This window comes from Anarrhichthys ocellatus, unplaced genomic scaffold (assembly GCF_004355925.1).
Source record: "Anarrhichthys ocellatus isolate YVR2014 unplaced genomic scaffold, GSC_Weel_1.0 scaffold20, whole genome shotgun sequence".
NCBI classification, from domain to species: Eukaryota; Metazoa; Chordata; class Actinopteri; order Perciformes; family Anarhichadidae; genus Anarrhichthys; species Anarrhichthys ocellatus.
The window spans coordinates 1,407,470-1,424,007 of NW_022280050.1; the positions used below are offsets into that span (position 1 = coordinate 1,407,470).

A 16,538-nucleotide genomic window follows, 5' to 3' on the forward strand; every position below is an offset into this window, starting at 1 on the left:
GTTTCCACTATTGTCTTCCGGGACGCCGCTGTCACAAAAACAAGAATGGCTTCTCTTGACAGGGTAAAAGTACTAGTCTTAGGAGATTCCGGTAAGTTTCATACCATTCAGACTCTAACGTGAACTTGAATGCATATTTGTAAATATATATACGTTTGTTCTGGGTAAATATCAACCGGGTTACAACCCTTGTCATCTTTAAAATTATGTAGTAGTGTAGTAGTTACTCTGTAAACCTGCATACGCAGCTTCATGGTCGAGTCTACTGTTGAATTAGGAATAAAAGTGGACCGGCAAATGCATCCAACAGCTCGTTAAAGATATTTACTGATCGTGCTTTGATAGGAACTGAGGATATGTTACACTGAACTGTTTTTACAATGGAGGCGTGTGTCATATACAAGCAAACCACGCCTGTCTTGCAATCAGCAGTAGTAACTATTACATCAAGACTGAAAGCCAAAGAATATGATCTACAGGGAAAAAAACGTCATTGCATGAGTTTATACTGATCCATTCACCCACATTATCTTTTGCAGGGGTGGGCAAGTCTTCCTTGGTCCATCTGCTGTGCCAGAATCAGGTGTTAGGAAATCCATCATGGACTGTTGGTTGCTCTGTGGATGTTCGGGTAAGCAGGTTGAACACCTGATTTACAAAGCTTGATTGAGATAAGGTCTAAAATGTGTATTTTTTTCTGACGTACAATATTTGCTTCTGAATTGTTGTGGAGTAGAAGAATGAAGTAGCAAAAAATACTTAGTACAAGTACCTGAACATTGTATTTAACTACAGTATTTGAGTAAATGCATTTCGTTACTTTCCTCCACCGATGATTCAAAACACTCATGTCAGATAGAAATTAGCAGAGCAGTCACATGTTACAGATGCTCAGAGGACAAAATAATCAAAGGTTTAAAATAACTATTCAACTCCAGGTCCAGGACTATAAGGAGGGAACCCCGGAAGAGAAAACCTACTACATTGAACTCTGGGATGTCGGAGGATCTCTTGGCAGTGCCAGCAGTATCAAAAGCACCAGAGCTGTCTTTTACAATTCAGTTAATGGTAAAGACGATTTTATATGATTATTTAAGGAAATCTGGAATCGTTAAGGCTGCTGATATTTAATTGTGTCATTGTCTTTTCTTCTCTTTTCCCAGGAATTATGTTGGTACACGATTTAACAAATAAGAAATCGTCTCAGAATCTCTACCGCTGGTCACTAGAAGCTTTAAACAAGGATTCTTCTCCAACAGGAGTTATCGTCTCAAATGGGTGAGTAGACGTGTGATGGTATTGTTTGATTTCATGGGGTGTTATATATATATATATATTACATTGTGAGTTTAAATGTTGGATCCTGAGGTCACGTTGTTTCCTCCCTGCAGTGACTACGACAGAGAGCAGTTTGCTGAGAACTCGGTGCCTTTGCTGCTGATTGGCACCAAGTTTGACCAGATCGCAGAGACCAAACGCAATGAAGTTCTCACACGGACGGCCTTCCTGTCTGAAGACTTCAATGCAGAGGAGATCAATCTCGTAGGTCATCTTTTTAATTCCTACAGGCTCTGATCTTAAGCCCATTTTAAATGTAATCTGTGGCATTACTGGCTTCATCTATGTGTTACAATATCATTCAAACATTGGTCTCTGTTACAGAAATGTTCCACAAAACCATTGTTTGACTATAACAAGACCATTATAAATAAAGCTGCAATGCTTCGGTGGTATTTTGGCGTCTGATACACAAAACGAGAGCACAAAGCTGCTTCTCGTTCTCACCACAGTGGCAGCACTGCTGGATAATAGAGCTGAGTCGGACATTATTCACTCATTCAATCTTTATCAGGATTGTTTATTTATTTATTTTTTATGTAAAGAAAAACATACGGCATCAGACCAATTTGAAAGAAGCTACAATCACAAACGCACTGTACACACGCAGTTTTAAGATTTCCCCTGAGAAAGAAAAGACTCAATTTCTCTCAGGTTTGTGGCTGAAGTGCTGTTTTGTTTTCTCAGGACTGCACCAACCCGAGATACCTCGCTGCAGGCACATCCAATGCAGTGAAGCTTAGCAGGTTCTTTGACAAGGTGAGGAACCCACAGTTCTGGGTATATATGTGTATATGTATACAATGCCTTTTTGTTGGTAAATTGAATTTCAACATGAATATTACAGCATTTCAAACAACTTTGACTTTGTCAAGTAGGCATAGTTACTCTAAAGGGTATTATTTCTTTAGTAGATTAACATACTTAAACAGTAATCCTAATTGTGTGGCATTATGTATGATGTAAAGATACTTGACAGACAGCAGTAAGAAAATGATGTCATTTCCTTTATTCTTGTTTTGTACCCAGTGGGTAACTTCTAACATTAGTCTTTTTAGTGCAAAGTTGCCTGTTTCAATGTGCATATGTGAGTTTTGTATTTAAAAAGCCTCTCAGCCTCTCAATCTCTATCTCCTTAACAGGTAATAGAGAAGAGATATTTCACAAGAGACCCGACTCAGGTGAGTTTTACATTTCTAGTCTTTATTTCTGTGTCGGTGATAGGAATTCAGTTTGTGACTGTTCCTTTTTAAAACCGCACGTCTCTTTCACTTTCTCTGCAGATGGCGGGTTTCACAGACAGAAAACGGTTCAACTTCAAAAGTTTGCACTATGACTGACAATAGCTGTGGTGTGGTTTGGAGGCAATGCCTCTGGGCTCTAACATCACAAGTAAACCATCACACTGATGTACTTCCCTCCACCCCCGCTAATCTCACCTTTGTCATCTGTTGGGATGTTTGTTAATGAATTATAATAATTTGATTAGATTAAATATAATGAGTAACTAATAGAATGATGAAGATACATATGTACATAGTTGACAACTTTGCAAAAGGGAGCTAAGCACAAAAATGAAGAAACAAGCTTTATAGTAAGATGATTTATTTTAAAAGGTAAGAGGCACATGCTATATATATGAACAGTGAAAATTTGTGTTAAATCACCAAGTTTTTAATTCCAATTCATTTGTCATTTGTCATTTTTTTCACATGCAAAACATTTGCTTCATGAATTCTTTTTCAAAACCAAGACCATTGATTCACTAAATGTTTGCCATGTTGTTCAATAAGCAAGTGAGGAAAGGACAATAACCGTGGCCTCAGAGCCGTGGCTCATGCAACATTCCCCAATCACTTCATCACTTTCTTAATCCACGGGAGAAAGAAATTGACTTTAGTGAAGACGTGGGGATATTTGGGATTATTGCAATCATCTTTCAGGGTAAAAGCCGTTATACCCTGAGGCTTACTGTTGCAGATAAGTGGTCCCCCGGAATCCCCCTAAGAAAAAGACAACAGACAGAGTTGATTGAAAAAAACGATTGCACTTCTTTTTGATTAATAAAATAAAACATTTTTCTCCATGTTTTCAGCATTATTGATGTATTTTGATGTGTATAATGGTCGGTTACTTATTTGCTGCCCTGCTTTAAATACTGTTAGATTACCTGGCAAACCCCTCCCATCTTTTTGTCCAATTTGGTGCAGATCATTTGCTCAGAATTGAAGAATTGTTGCCATATACTTTTGCACTCAGAGCTGAATTGTATTTTCTCCTTGGCCTCCCTCAGTACATTTGAGGACGGCTCATTGGCACCGGTTCTGCCCCAGCCGGCAACGGCGCAGTTGATGTTGGCTGGGATTTTCCCGTCTTTCTTAGGCAGTCCGATGGCCTTCACATACCTCGTCAGACTGGCATTGTTTTTTAGCTGTGAAAGAGAACATTTCATGAAAACCATTTATCCATCTGTCAGACATTCTGATGTGTGTTCATGTCATGAAGCATGTTGAGCAGTTCACCACCCACATCCTTCAGTGCAAATGTGTGAAACCCCCATGTGCAGCATAAACGCCGTACAAGACGTGGCAAAAAAATGAAACTGAGATGATGAGGTCAACTACAGTGCACAAAATACATTGTAGAGGCTTTCTTTTACACACACAAGTTTTGATATGATCTTTTACAGTTTTAGTTTACCTTAAGCAACATGATATCATTATCGTATTGTCCAGTGAATTTCGGATGTTTATGGTACTCGGCCACTTTGATCCATTGCTGACTTTTCTCTTTCTTGCTTATGTCATGTGCTCCAAGTACCACCGTCATTATGCGAGGTCTGACAAACAAGTGCACAATTAATGTCAAAATATTTAGTTATACTTAACAATGATGCATTCATACAACATTAAACTTTTTCAAATAAAAACCATTAAAAGTAATAACCAACATATCTTTGTAAATAACAAGTATGCAGCGATGGGAATAAAACACTTTAAATGCTAATAATTAGTACCCATGAACTTGTTAATTGATTGTGACATTTTTTTCATATGAAACTCACTGTTTGCAGTGTGCTGCCGTTAAAACAAAGTCCTCCCGAATGAGCATTCCACCGCATGAATGTTGGCCCTCAAACTGGAGTGATGCCATGTAGGGCCTGGAATGAGGCTTTGCGACCTTCCCACCCACTATGCCACTCTCAGAGGCCCCTTACATGGAGAGAGAAGGTAAATTAATACACAGATTACAAAACACAAACAAACAAATCATTGTTTTTTATTATTACACAAAGAAAGAAGCTAAATTAAAGACTTTGTTTTAACTTTACAAACAATAGAAAGGCTTCTTAAAGATCATCTATGATCCCTAAAAACGGCTGTTATTATATAGTCATGTCTCCACCGGCAATAAAGAAATTTAGTCTCATCTTACCCGTGAGGGAGAGCAGCTGCAAGACAATGATAATGCAGTACATGTGCATCATGGTTGTTGTGCAGAAGTAGAAGATGAACAGTGTGGCTGAAGTGCTCCCCTTGCCATCATTTGTAGTCAATGTTCTAACTCCCACTACGGAAACGTGGGCAGGTGTCACTGTTGCACAGAAGAAATGAGATCACACCTTTTTTTCTTTTGACTGCAGCATGAGACCACTTAATAAAACTAGATAAAACTGCCAACTTGTCGCTCATACATTGTTGTTAATTCATCAACAATTTAAATGTGAAGCGCTTTACTGAATTCAACTCTGTATGTGTCCTTGTGCCTTGACAAAAGAATAATGAATAACAAAAAAAAAGACATAGAAAGTTTTAATAAACAAAGTTATGACCAGGAGTTTAGGTCCTGTGTGCTGGTACCGTCTATATTTCCTGCCCCAAAAATCTGAAAGGTCCATATTTACTGTGCGCTATCACAAATGTGCTCCCTTCTTATTTCATCATAGGCTACATTTCCTCTAAAGGAAGAGAGTTAAGGTAGATGCTAAATGGCCGAGTGGAAACTGTGTATTAAGGCTACAGTAAACCACAATGTGCACAAAGGTAGTCACACCTCACACACTGAACTTCACACAGACATAATGATCTATATTTCTATCGCTTATGTATTTTCTCGGCCAAAATTAATTTTAATCATGTTTTAAAAACAGACATACATGTCAAAATGTGTGAGTAAAGCTCACTGATTTTAAATTCCGTGTTAAGAGAGGCTATAAACAATAATAATAATGTTTTGGAGCACTTTACTGATCCTGATAAGCCAAGCACTTGTCTGCTGGAGGTGTTTTCGCAGGACTACGTTGTCCTCAGATACTTTGTGGATTTCTGAACCTGCATGTGATATCTGGGGGTACATTAGAAGTCCATTTAAGCAGCTAATATTAGTCCTCAATTTATTTTTGTTTTTACTGCAGAAAATACCAGAGAATGTTGTGGTATACTTGGTCACACTCTTGTTCTGGGGATGTTGATAAATGTCTGATTAACCCTTCACACGTGCCTTTTTGATAAGTTATCATGACTTGAGGATTATTAAACACATGAAACCAAAATGTTGGTTGGTATGATTTATTGTCTACTGACCACTGGATGGAGCTGTAGGCATTTTGTCTGCAGAAAATACACATGAGAGAAAATCAGAGGCCCAGTGCTCATATAGCACACGTACCTTCCTTCTGGCACTGTAACATGTTATTGCTTATGAGGAATGGCATTCCCTTCCTATCACAACCATCACAACTCCCAGTATTCTGTGTAAAGCGATACTATCAGGTACGATGGCAGGTCAGTGAATACACTTTTATTGTGAAGTTGAAGAGATTTGCCATTGTTATTGCTTATCGCTAAGTCTTCTGGAGAACAACTTTTGTCTACCAGCATCTCACCTGACTTTTAAAAAAACGTTTTTTGAATTATAGTCAGCAGCATGTAGAAAACATTTTAGGTCATTCAAAGTTTCCATTGTGGTGCTGCTTCATTGTCTTTTCAGGAACAGTCATTTAATGCGAGTATTTCTGATGTGTTTGCACCATCAGGGTGGTTTGTTTCACCCTCACCCTTACATGCAGTCAAGCAGAGCAATACGCAATACCTTAAAGATGGAGGTGACATTAACAATACATGTGGCACGGCACAGCAGCATGACACAGATTGCAGCTGAGGACATTGTGCCCTAACCCTACAATGAAGAGATGAGCAACTATTTCTGGATTGTGCACTTTTTTTTAAGGTTATCTAAATTCTGGCCTGAATGGACCAATGCTAACGTGATACTGGAACAGATGGTTGTCTAGTAGTTGAACAGGGCCGATGGCAATCCTCACCTTTTTGTTTACCCCACAGAAGTGCACATACAAGGTACTCTCGCATGTCGTTTGAATAGGTGGAGCTGAAACAGGCTTTGATGTTTCCAGTATTAATCTGATGTCAGACCAGCAATTGAACCATGGAGGACATCAGGTAGTCGTTCTTCATTTCAACAGCTACAAACTCAGCTTTTTATGTCACGTAAATGACACTTAATATGTCAGTATCGTTTATTTTATAGAGGCCAGCGGATTATCCTGCAAAAATATTTTCATTTATTCATGTATTTTATTTTATGTAGAGTAGTTAAAAGTGCAAACAGTAAATACACTTGAAGGATTTTACATGGGATTGCTTGTCATGACAACAGAGCCAGCAATAAAGTCAAAAATCAGTCAGACTCATCACAAGTCTCAACAATATAGCCTGAAACATTCACCCAAATAGTTTGAGAAGCCTTTATTTAATGAAATAAATAAATTGATAATAAAATGAATAATTACATACAGATAATCTCAGTGTTTGAGCCCATTGGTGAATATCTTCACGATCAGTTGAGGGAAAGTTTCAGAAATATGACCTAATAACATTTATATAGTATGTTCATTATTAATAAATTTGATTGTTCATTCAATTTAGCTCTCATGATAAATTGATTTATTTTCAGGCAAGATTCTCTGTTCACGTAGCAGAATATATTTGCATTAACACAAGTAAAATAATATTAGGCAATACCCCTAAACTGACATTGTTCATTATGCATCATGAACAATGCCAAATTAATTGTACTTCATGCACAGACCTTCAGCAACCATTTGGGTTGCCTATTTTTAGTGCTTAGATATTTTAGCAAAAATAATAAAGAATTAAGATGTTAAAATTGAAAGTGGCAATAGTGAAGTGTCTGGTGTACCTGTACCGTGTAACAAGTAGAAGTCACAGATTTTATTATATTTTCCAGCAAAAGGAGATTCACCTAAAATGACACCCTCAGGCCAAATTTCACAATTTATGTATGGTATCTTTATCTTACATATTTTGCTCCAATAGAGCCATGAATATCAAAGCTGACTTTAAACAGTTTTGTTTCATGATGTGTGATGACAATCTCCGGGAAACACTTATTTTTGCCTCTGAATGCATTCTGAAAGTAGGTTTAATGGGGAGATTCTTCTTGTTTCGGACAACAAACACCACTCTCTGATGGAGAACAGGTAAATGAAATAAAACTCGGTTAGAATACAAGATGACACATAATTTCTCCCTGGCTCACAGACTGCAGATTCTGCTCACTTTGAAAGTTACTTTTTGCTTCTCTAGGCAGAAGCTACAATACATCCACACCTGCGTCAAAAAGGTGGAGTGAGTGTGGAGATAAGACATTTACATTCATGTTAATGAAATAAACAATTTTTATACGGTAAGATAATTGGCTTTTAGATGACGTATGATGCACATACGTCACATACGTAAGCACACTTGGCCAGCCAGTGTAGTTTTAACAAACCTCTTTATGTGAATAATTGTCAAGCCCCATATTCTGCGCGTTGTTAGCTTGCTAGCAGGCTAATTCAGCAAAGCAATGTACGAATTAAGCTATTAGCTGCTGTTGTTAGCGATATGTCAGTAAATTATTCCACCCACTCAATAACCAAAGTTAACTCCTGCAGCCTGTAAAACCATTTACCCCACAACCACAGTGCTGGACAGTCCAACTGGTGGAGAAACTCCAAAGTAAAGTAGTGTCTATTTAACTCAACTTTATTCAAATTTCCCAAAATCACAATAGTCTAAAGTGTAGTTTTTCCAAAATAGATTTTTTTTGTGTAGCCTGTTATAAAAAAGTATTACAGATAAAATCATCAAAACAATTACACCGCCCACACACACACACACACACACACACACACACACACACACACACACCCTGCACCATGCTTTTTCAACCTCTTTTTATTTCATTACAGAACTTATAGAACAAATGTTAGTCTCGCTTTCTCTTTGGCGTCCCCTTTCTGAAACACATGCGGGTGCAGAGCATGCAGCATTTGACTGTCACCCACAGAACAGTGACCAGAATTATGAAAAACAAGCCGAAGACATCCAGGCTGTGGTACTGAATCCAGTGTAAGTCATGTGCAGCTATCCTTAAATGTGCAGCTCCTTTGTGTCTTATGACGAACTCGGTCCAGAAGACAGCCAGGTCCAAAGGCTCAACAGGACGGTCCAGGTGTATCTGAGACAGGGTCTCTATCTTCTCTTTGTAACTGGGGAAAAGTAATATTTTGAGTTAATGGGATGATCTCCAGGTCTGTTCATCAAACGGTCTACCGTATATATCCTCACAGACGAAAGTACAACTATTTCCTAAAACACTACTGAAACTTAAAATAAGATGCAAAACCTTTATGTCAGTCTAAAGATAGGACACCTTCTAACAACAACAGAAGAAGCAAATTGGTAACCCTTTTAACTACTAGAAGCATTATGGAGCAACTTTTTTGGGTGGGCTCCCATTTTGATTATCTTGTGCATGCGCACAAAGATACTGTATGCACACATGCCTGCAGGTCACATGGTGCACATTTGTTGTCTTTGTTTTGTTTGTAGCATGAGTGTGGATGTACAAGCATGGTTTCATGCAAGGCATCAACAAACATAGAAAGCAAACATGGGTGTAAAAATGTAACTTCGTAATAACATTTTTGAAAAATAGGCTTTGCAAATGTGTCATGAGGAAGGAGCACATTTGTTAAATCTACAGAGTACAGACAATGCGTACTACACACATAACGTTTTTTCATTAACAAGAACACTTCACAGGTTAAGAGTGCATATAACAAACAGAGGAGTGAGGGAGAAGCACTCCCTGTACATGCCTACACAGTCCAGATAAGAAGTCTAAGGCCAAGTATGTGATAACACCTGTGTGGGTGGACCGTGGCTGTGCAGGGACTTGACAGACAAAGTATGAAAATAAAACATATTCTTTTACATACCACAGTGTAAAGTATATAGTGTCAAATTTGTCTATTTTCGTCTGTTATTGGGTTTTCAAAATTTCATCTGAGTAATTTTTTTTTCTGTGGCGTTTTAGACCTCTAGTGGCCGTATGGAGTTGTTATTTCTGTGAGCAGGTCCCTGTTTGGTTTATCTGGTGCATGCACAGAAGGACACACGTGCACATGTGATGTGATACAAAGTCCTGCCAATGGTTTCACACTGTACACTGTAATATGGGTTGTGTTAATGCGCCAAGGTACGCAGAAATGCGCTAGCAACGTCAAAGAAGAAGAAAACTTAAAGCTAGTAAACGTTGATGAAAAACAATGCTGCATTTACTTTTGGCTTTTATGAGGAAGTAAATGCACTTAACACATTTCTTAGAGCTCACGGATGTGTTTTGTTGAGTTACACTGAATTATTTTTCTTTCATAGTGAGTTTCATGATTTACATATACAAAATGAGTGACTATTGTCTTTAATTGACATGTACTTGTCTTACCTTTTGTCATGGATGATTCTATTAAGTGCAGCCAATAGGGTTTCAGTGGTCATATCATACATTGTGAGTTTCTCTGCAACACCTCGGGACACCATCTGATTTACGTTGTCCCCCTGGTCCCCGAACAGTGGAAACATCAACATGGGTACAGCATTGCAGATACTCTCATAGATACCATGGGTACCTCCGTGAGTGATGAAGACTTTGGCTTTGGGATGGGCTGAGGAGCACAGAAACAATTTTAGGTCCAGTCCAAAATGCAGGTAATGTTTAACGTACATTGATTAGTTTACATACACGATGGCCTGTTTTAATACATAACACTGTCTGTGTTAAAAGTAAACACACCTAGGAGATCATTCTGAGGTAACCACTTCATAAGTCTCACGTTCTTGGGTACATCTTCTGATAAGACTCCGGTGTATCTCCAAACAACCTGAAACAGAAATAATACATGTTTTGATGGTGCCAACCACTGCAGCACTTTTCATTCATTGACTAATGCAGGTCATTGGATTGAATCTCAGTAAAGCGATTTCATCTGTAATGGTTGTTGTTACCCTTTGAGGAATTTGCCGAAAGGCATCAATGAACTGTTTAGCCTTCGGCTTGGGCATGTTGGACACCATAGAGCCCAGGGTAAAGACGATAAAGCCGTCGTCTCCTGAACCATTCACAAACTCCTCCAAGTCCTGCAGGGGGGGTTAGAAAAGACACAAAAAATATATTTTTAAACATGTTAAGTGAGATCTAGTGACCAAAAGCTGCTGTGATGTATTACTTTAAAGTATATTGAAAGGAATTAACTCATTCAACATTGTATGCAGCACCAATTAAATAATATTAGAAGCATAATCTTGACTGTGCTTATTTCAACCGACCCTTTGTTTTTGCTTGAGTATTTGATTCCTGTTAACATAACAGGGCCCCTCACTTCTTTTCTTAGCCATAATCTATAAATCAGCTTTCCCTTGCTCACATTCCACACACTGAATCTTCCATAAGAGCAGACAAACCCGTTCTTTCACAATGTAGTGAGCCAATTTTTGGGCAATTATAATAAACAGCCCAAATCTTTATTATATTTTCAGCACCTGGTAGTACGAACTTATGTTTTTTGTTTTTTTTTCTGGTTTTCACTGTCATTTTCATTACATAACCGTCTAAGGGTTTTGCTTTTGCCCGACTCAACACAGATCACATATACAATTTGCCTTAAGTGAATCCAGATGTGATCTGTCATACATTATTTGAATACTCACCGCTGGCAGAGGAGCTTTCTGTCCACAATTGATCCCTCCAATAAAAACCATGTTTGGCAAGACAGGTTTGGGCCATTGAAAAGTAAAGTCATATCTAAGAAGCCAGATCGCGCCATTACTAATAATGTCCTTGTAGGTCAGGTTGTCTCCGAGGTACCTGCTGACCAGTTCATCAAAGTCGTAATACATTATTTTGCACAAGTAGGACTCCAAAATGGACATCATCATGTTTTTGACTCTCTGTGGGAAGGTCATGATGTCTGTATTACCAGTGAAAGGCACAGGAACGTAGGAAGGAGGAGAGGGGCACTGGTTAGCCTTTGTATCCAGCTCACATGGAAGTCCACTCAGGAAATAAACCGCTGGAATGGAAAAGATGTGAGCCAGGATGGAGCCGCAGGGAAGGAAGGGGTCTGTAAGCACAAGATCGAAGCCCCCTCCCTTCAGTTGACTCATTAGAGGCTGGTTGTTCAGCAAACTCTCGCAGCCTTTCACCTGCATCGATGTAAAGTTAATCAAACGCTCTATGTCGATAAACATATCTGTGATTTCTGGTGGCTTGAGGAAAACTCCCTCCTGCAGCTGGTCCAATATTGCAGCCAGTTCAGCTTTGGTGTAGGACACTTGGTAGATCTCAGTCTTGTAGCTCTCTGAGCCTTGGATCAACAGGCTGGTTTCAGGCACCAGCACAACAGCCTCATGGCCCCTTTGGCTAAGCTCCTTCACCAGTATCTTCATGCTAAGCCAGTGACTCCCATCCACAGGCATAACCAGCACCTTCCCCCCTTGAACGGGACCCAGACTGAGGCAGCACAGCCAGGCCACCAGCCCCAGTGCAGGAAACCACTCCCCGCTGCTCATTGCCTCCTTTCTGTTGTGCAAGCCTGCTTGTTGTAAGAGCTAGTGGCAGCTGTTGTTAAGAGGTATAGCTTTATGTGTGTGTGTCTGTGTGTGTTCAAGTTCCACAGGAAGTTGCATTTGCAGGCGGACTTTTATATAACCACAGGAAGACAGAGGAAGTGATATTCCCAGTGGTATTTGCCTGGTCAGAGTTTGACTCCGGATAATCATTCTCTTGTGGGACTTTGCTTATTTTCTTTTCACCTCCTGTTCTTCCTGTCATGTCTTTGTGTGTTCATCATTCAACATATTTACAAGTGACATAGTGCAACTTTTAACTTTTATATTGTAAGTTGTGATTGAGTTTTGCTGTTATAGCATGTGAAGTAGTGCAGTCTAAGCATTCTAGAAACAATTTATCCCAAAAATGAAATATGTTCACAGAAATAAGTTGAGCGTCTTTTGGGATATCAGTAGTAAAATTGATTACCTTCATTCTATTTACCTTAACTGCAATTTCTCTTTTTATTCTGTAATTTCACCAGCAGTGGACTTTAACGTTCATTAAGACTTGCAAGTCATGGTGGCTGTGCAAGTTTGCAGGTCTTACTGCCTGTTGAGAGGTGCAAAGTCCTCTGTTTACTTTGGCTGCTCCTTCTGTCCTTTCCCTGGAAAACATAGACGTGCGTGCCATGAACTCTATTCAACTCTTTTTTTCACATACTCCCTTCACACGCACATGTATATCTTCAACCAAAGTTAAAAGACAGATGGCGTGCGAAGCCAGTTGTAATAGGAAACCAAAACCCTCCTCTTTGGAGGGGGGGTGATGACACATAAGCGACAATGTAATTCTTGGGTGAAAGCCAGTTCTGATTTTCATTGTTTTGACACTCATACTTAACAATGTAGCTTTTTGAAAATGCTCTCCAGGATGGTTAAATCTGGAAAAGCTAGTCTAACACTTGATGCACCTTTTGGAAAATAATGATATAAGCTACATGGACGGTGGCAGTAGAGAAATAGACAGAGTAGCCAGCCTGTGTCTATCCCGCTTCTGACAATTTTGATGTTTGCCAACAGAAGTAGGGTATAAGAAATGTAACCTTCTTATTGTTTAGCTGTTAAGATTTAACTTGTTTGGTGTAGATTTAATTGAAAGTTTGAGTTTGCTTTAACTGAAAGAAATTGTAAGACAAGTGTCTAAAAGTCCTCCCCAACAAAACTTTTTGAAGACAGAATCGGTGGGGTTGTGTCCAACAATTTCTGTGACTCTCCGAAACCAACAATCCAACAAGCAAGTCCACTTCAAGCAGCGTATTGGAATGCGGAGGTGAAAAATAGGCAAGGTGGTAACTTCTCTCTTAAGCCTTAAGCTTAAGTGAAACATGAATGTTTTAGAGTCTAATACAAAATATGCATTTAATGCACAGTCTATGACTATTTCACCCGCCTTCAAGTCTGGCTGTTCAGAGAAAGTATATCACTACAACACTTTTGCCTGATGTGCTTGGACTGTACAAACTGGTAGAAGCGAGATAGTTTTAATCATATTGCTAAATGAGTACTTCAAAAGGGTTCCAGAGGCTTGTAAAACTTACATGAACTTGCACGCTCATTAATCATAAGCCTCACCCTGGCTGCTGTTGGACCCAGTGCTCAGTTTTTTATTAAAAAGCAAGACCACAACGGAGATGGACGTTCTGAATGCAGGAAAAATTAAGCTCTTCCATAATCAAAATTGTGTGAGTGAAGTGAATGAGTCTGTGGTAGCTGTAGAACCTTTATTCTCGTCCGTCTCTCAGGTATTGGCACCTACCTTTCTTCTATACAGACATGGAATCTGTGACATTTCGGTTTTCATCTCTGGTTTAATTAAAGATCAACATGAGAGCTGATAGGGGACTGGCCTTGATTATATTCAGAACCTGTAAATTCCCTGCAGCTGGCTCCATATAAACATGAATTTAAGTTTACAATTTTGGCTAAGTGACTGTCGTCTGATAATTATAAGTTGCAAATCATCACATTCTGATGCTCCCAACCTGTCACCTACTGACTTTGACCTCTTGGCGTAACTTTTTAACGCACTGGGACGGTCACAGTAAACACGTGGTTAACGTTGTCAATTTCAAGAAAAACACTTGCTTAGGTTTAAGCGCCACAACCAATTAGTAAGGTTTAGAAACAAAAATCATGGTTGGGCTTAAGATAAGTACGTTAACTAAGTAAAATACATAAACAACATAACACAAGTACTGAAAACACGTCCCAAACATCACTAACATAGCTTCAAAATAACTCGACAACACACTGAGACGTGAACACTGGTCTCAAACTTTGGTCACCTGGTTGAAAGTCGGCACTCCATTGTCGTTACTTGGGAGCCCGGTGCACGTGTCTTGCATACACGCATACCCACAAGAAATATGTTGGTTTTACAAGTGGAATGTATGCCTCATTTTGTCTGGGATGCAAAACTTTGATTAGATACAATTACGGCAAAATGTTTTGTAGAGAGTATTTTCACAAATGGCACATGCGGCCAATATAGCTAGACTCCAGTTTTTTGTGTCTCCCCCCCCACCCCAGGAGTAACAGTTGTGACATAAAAAAAGGGCTGCATTTGGGTTGATATGTAGTTTGCTATACAACATGAAAGATGCTAGTGTCATGTTGCAATGCTGACAACCGCAGACAGGAACTTTATAACACATGTTGTAATACAGCAATATGCAATTTGACCTCATCATTTTGACCAAGATTGAGCCATTCTGCACTTTATTCTGCTGACACTGCAGCTGATGTGCCGCGGAGTGTTCTTGATGCTTTAGTACTGTGTGTGGGGTCAGTTTGCTAGTCTTGGAAAAAGGCTTTTTATATGTCCAGGTTCATTTCCATTGTCATGTTGTATTGGTGTCATGGCAGAGCATCATTATACCATCATACCACCATTGGGCATCACTCTTTAAAGCCTATGACTTACATGTAGTGAAAGTGATAGCATAGTAGCTCAACAGCAGAGGCTGCAGTCCTCTATCACTGGTAGTATAGATATATCAGATTGGTCGCCCTGATTTAATCAGAAGGCCTTTGTCCTGCTACCCATTGTGTTGAGATGGGCTGTGTGTATTTTAAAAGATGCACTTTTTCAACTTGTCATGTCATCACTGACATGACAGTTCTCATGTAATTAACATTTTCAGCTTCAAACGACTTACTATCATGTATAGCTCAGACAGGATGTGATAAAAGTGGATCAAAGCTTCATACAAATCAAATTCTAACATGCTCATAAAACCTAAGAATCAGTTGTAAAATATAAGTATGAGAACATGCTGACAACCTGATGAAATGTGTCACTTTGGAAAATAAAAAAGACGTTGTTAATTAGTTAGCAGCCAAGCTGCTGCCTGTCAATTATATCTGGCAGCACAACTAAATAAAAAACATAATTAATTTCAGATCAATACAAACTGCTTTTCGGGATTTTGTCTTTTTTACTTGCACAATTTGTATGGGTTGCGTTCATATGTTGAGCATTTTATGTATTTTCATTTACAGTACAATTTTAATAAATAGGTTCAAACAACAGAAACATCTGACTTCCAAAGTGCTTTGAAGACATACAAAAAGAAAAGAAAGAGCCTTTCATGAGAAACTCTCGCGCTGATTTAGTTTTGAAGCTACTGCAAACTATTAAGTGATTGTACTATTCAACCAGATGGTGGTGCCAAAGCCATCAAAGTGCCTCTAACTGGATGTTTTCTGTTGGTTTACCGTTTCAATCATCATCAATCCAGGGGAAATCTTCCTGTGTCATTTAATTCCACGAAACATTAAATCACCAAACTCTGCACCAGCTATAGCTAGCTACTAACTAGCCAGCTCTACTGTATGTTCTCATCACTTAAAGCTTAGTTGACCAGTCCTAACTCTGACACATTTGTGTAAAGGTTTCAACAACCAAAACAGCCAAAGTGTAGACAACCAAACTTCAACTTTCATCTTTACCTATGTCCCCAGAGGACAATTGGTTTCAAGCATATCCAGTCACTGCATCATATCAATCTTTACTGCGGTGTGATCCAGTTCATGAAAATTAATGGGAGTCTGGTATCAGTGGTCAAAGTTCAGGACAGTTGTGATTATTCCATTATGTCATTTATGAGACTGTGTGCACCTAACTCACCTAGTGATTTCCAAATATCATATTCATGCCAACTGAGTAGATTGTAGTAGTATTTGTAGTTTGCAGATGGTGCGGTATTTACTTTGTAGAAGAAA

General features: G+C 39.0%; 3 protein-coding genes across 3 annotated transcripts; 1 reads left to right on the forward strand and 2 right to left on the reverse strand.

Annotated features, from left to right (window-relative positions):
- The first annotated feature begins 31 nt into the window (after nucleotides 1–31).
- On the forward strand, nucleotides 32–5,881 carry rabl3 (RAB, member of RAS oncogene family-like 3). The gene is made up of 8 exons (XM_031858531.1): nucleotides 32–91; nucleotides 540–631; nucleotides 939–1,068; nucleotides 1,164–1,278; nucleotides 1,392–1,542; nucleotides 2,026–2,097; nucleotides 2,481–2,519; nucleotides 2,622–5,881. Exons 1-8 carry the CDS (start codon nucleotides 46–48, stop codon nucleotides 2,676–2,678), a joined length of 702 nt encoding a protein of 233 aa, XP_031714391.1. The 5' UTR covers nucleotides 32–45; the 3' UTR covers nucleotides 2,679–5,881.
- LOC116389656 (granzyme B(G,H)-like) lies at nucleotides 2,932–4,860 on the reverse strand. Its single transcript, XM_031858530.1, has 5 exons — nucleotides 4,774–4,860; nucleotides 4,403–4,550; nucleotides 4,039–4,177; nucleotides 3,509–3,769; nucleotides 2,932–3,341 (listed from the first exon to the last, which is right to left on the reverse strand). The coding sequence occupies exons 1-5, from the start codon at nucleotides 4,823–4,825 to the stop codon at nucleotides 3,192–3,194; spliced, it is 750 nt and encodes a 249-aa protein (XP_031714390.1). The 5' UTR covers nucleotides 4,826–4,860; the 3' UTR covers nucleotides 2,932–3,191.
- Nucleotides 5,882–6,912: 1,031 nt separating the features above from the next.
- On the reverse strand, nucleotides 6,913–12,379 carry LOC116389654 (UDP-glucuronosyltransferase). Its single transcript, XM_031858529.1, has 5 exons — nucleotides 11,412–12,379; nucleotides 10,710–10,841; nucleotides 10,498–10,585; nucleotides 10,150–10,369; nucleotides 6,913–8,911 (listed from the first exon to the last, which is right to left on the reverse strand). The coding sequence occupies exons 1-5, from the start codon at nucleotides 12,270–12,272 to the stop codon at nucleotides 8,629–8,631; spliced, it is 1,584 nt and encodes a 527-aa protein (XP_031714389.1). The 5' UTR covers nucleotides 12,273–12,379; the 3' UTR covers nucleotides 6,913–8,628.
- Nucleotides 12,380–16,538: the final 4,159 nt, after the last annotated feature.

Bases quoted from the DNA above. Each gene is read 5' to 3' on its own strand.
- rabl3 (XM_031858531.1), top strand. From the start codon at position 46: ATGGCTTCTCTTGACAGGGTAAAAGTACTAGTCTTAGGAGATTCCG. The intron at 92-539 runs GTAAGTTTCATA...TATCTTTTGCAG, and splicing joins ACTAGTCTTAGGAGATTCCG to GGGTGGGCAAGTCTTCCTTG. The intron at 2,098-2,480 runs GTGAGGAACCCA...TCTCCTTAACAG, and splicing joins TTAGCAGGTTCTTTGACAAG to GTAATAGAGAAGAGATATTT.
- LOC116389656 (XM_031858530.1), bottom strand. From the start codon at position 4,825: ATGATGCACATGTACTGCATTATCATTGTCTTGCAGCTGCTCTCCCTC. The intron at 4,551-4,773 runs GTAAGATGAGAC...TCTCCATGTAAG, and splicing joins GCAGCTGCTCTCCCTCACGG to GGGCCTCTGAGAGTGGCATA. The intron at 3,770-4,038 runs GTAAACTAAAAC...TCTCTTTCACAG, and splicing joins ATGATATCATGTTGCTTAAG to CTAAAAAACAATGCCAGTCT.
- LOC116389654 (XM_031858529.1), bottom strand. From the start codon at position 12,272: ATGAGCAGCGGGGAGTGGTTTCCTGCACTGGGGCTGGTGGCCTGGCTG. The intron at 10,586-10,709 runs GTAACAACAACC...TTTCTGTTTCAG, and splicing joins TTCGGCAAATTCCTCAAAGG to GTTGTTTGGAGATACACCGG. The intron at 8,912-10,149 runs GTAAGACAAGTA...ACTTTTCCCCAG, and splicing joins AGAATCATCCATGACAAAAG to TTACAAAGAGAAGATAGAGA.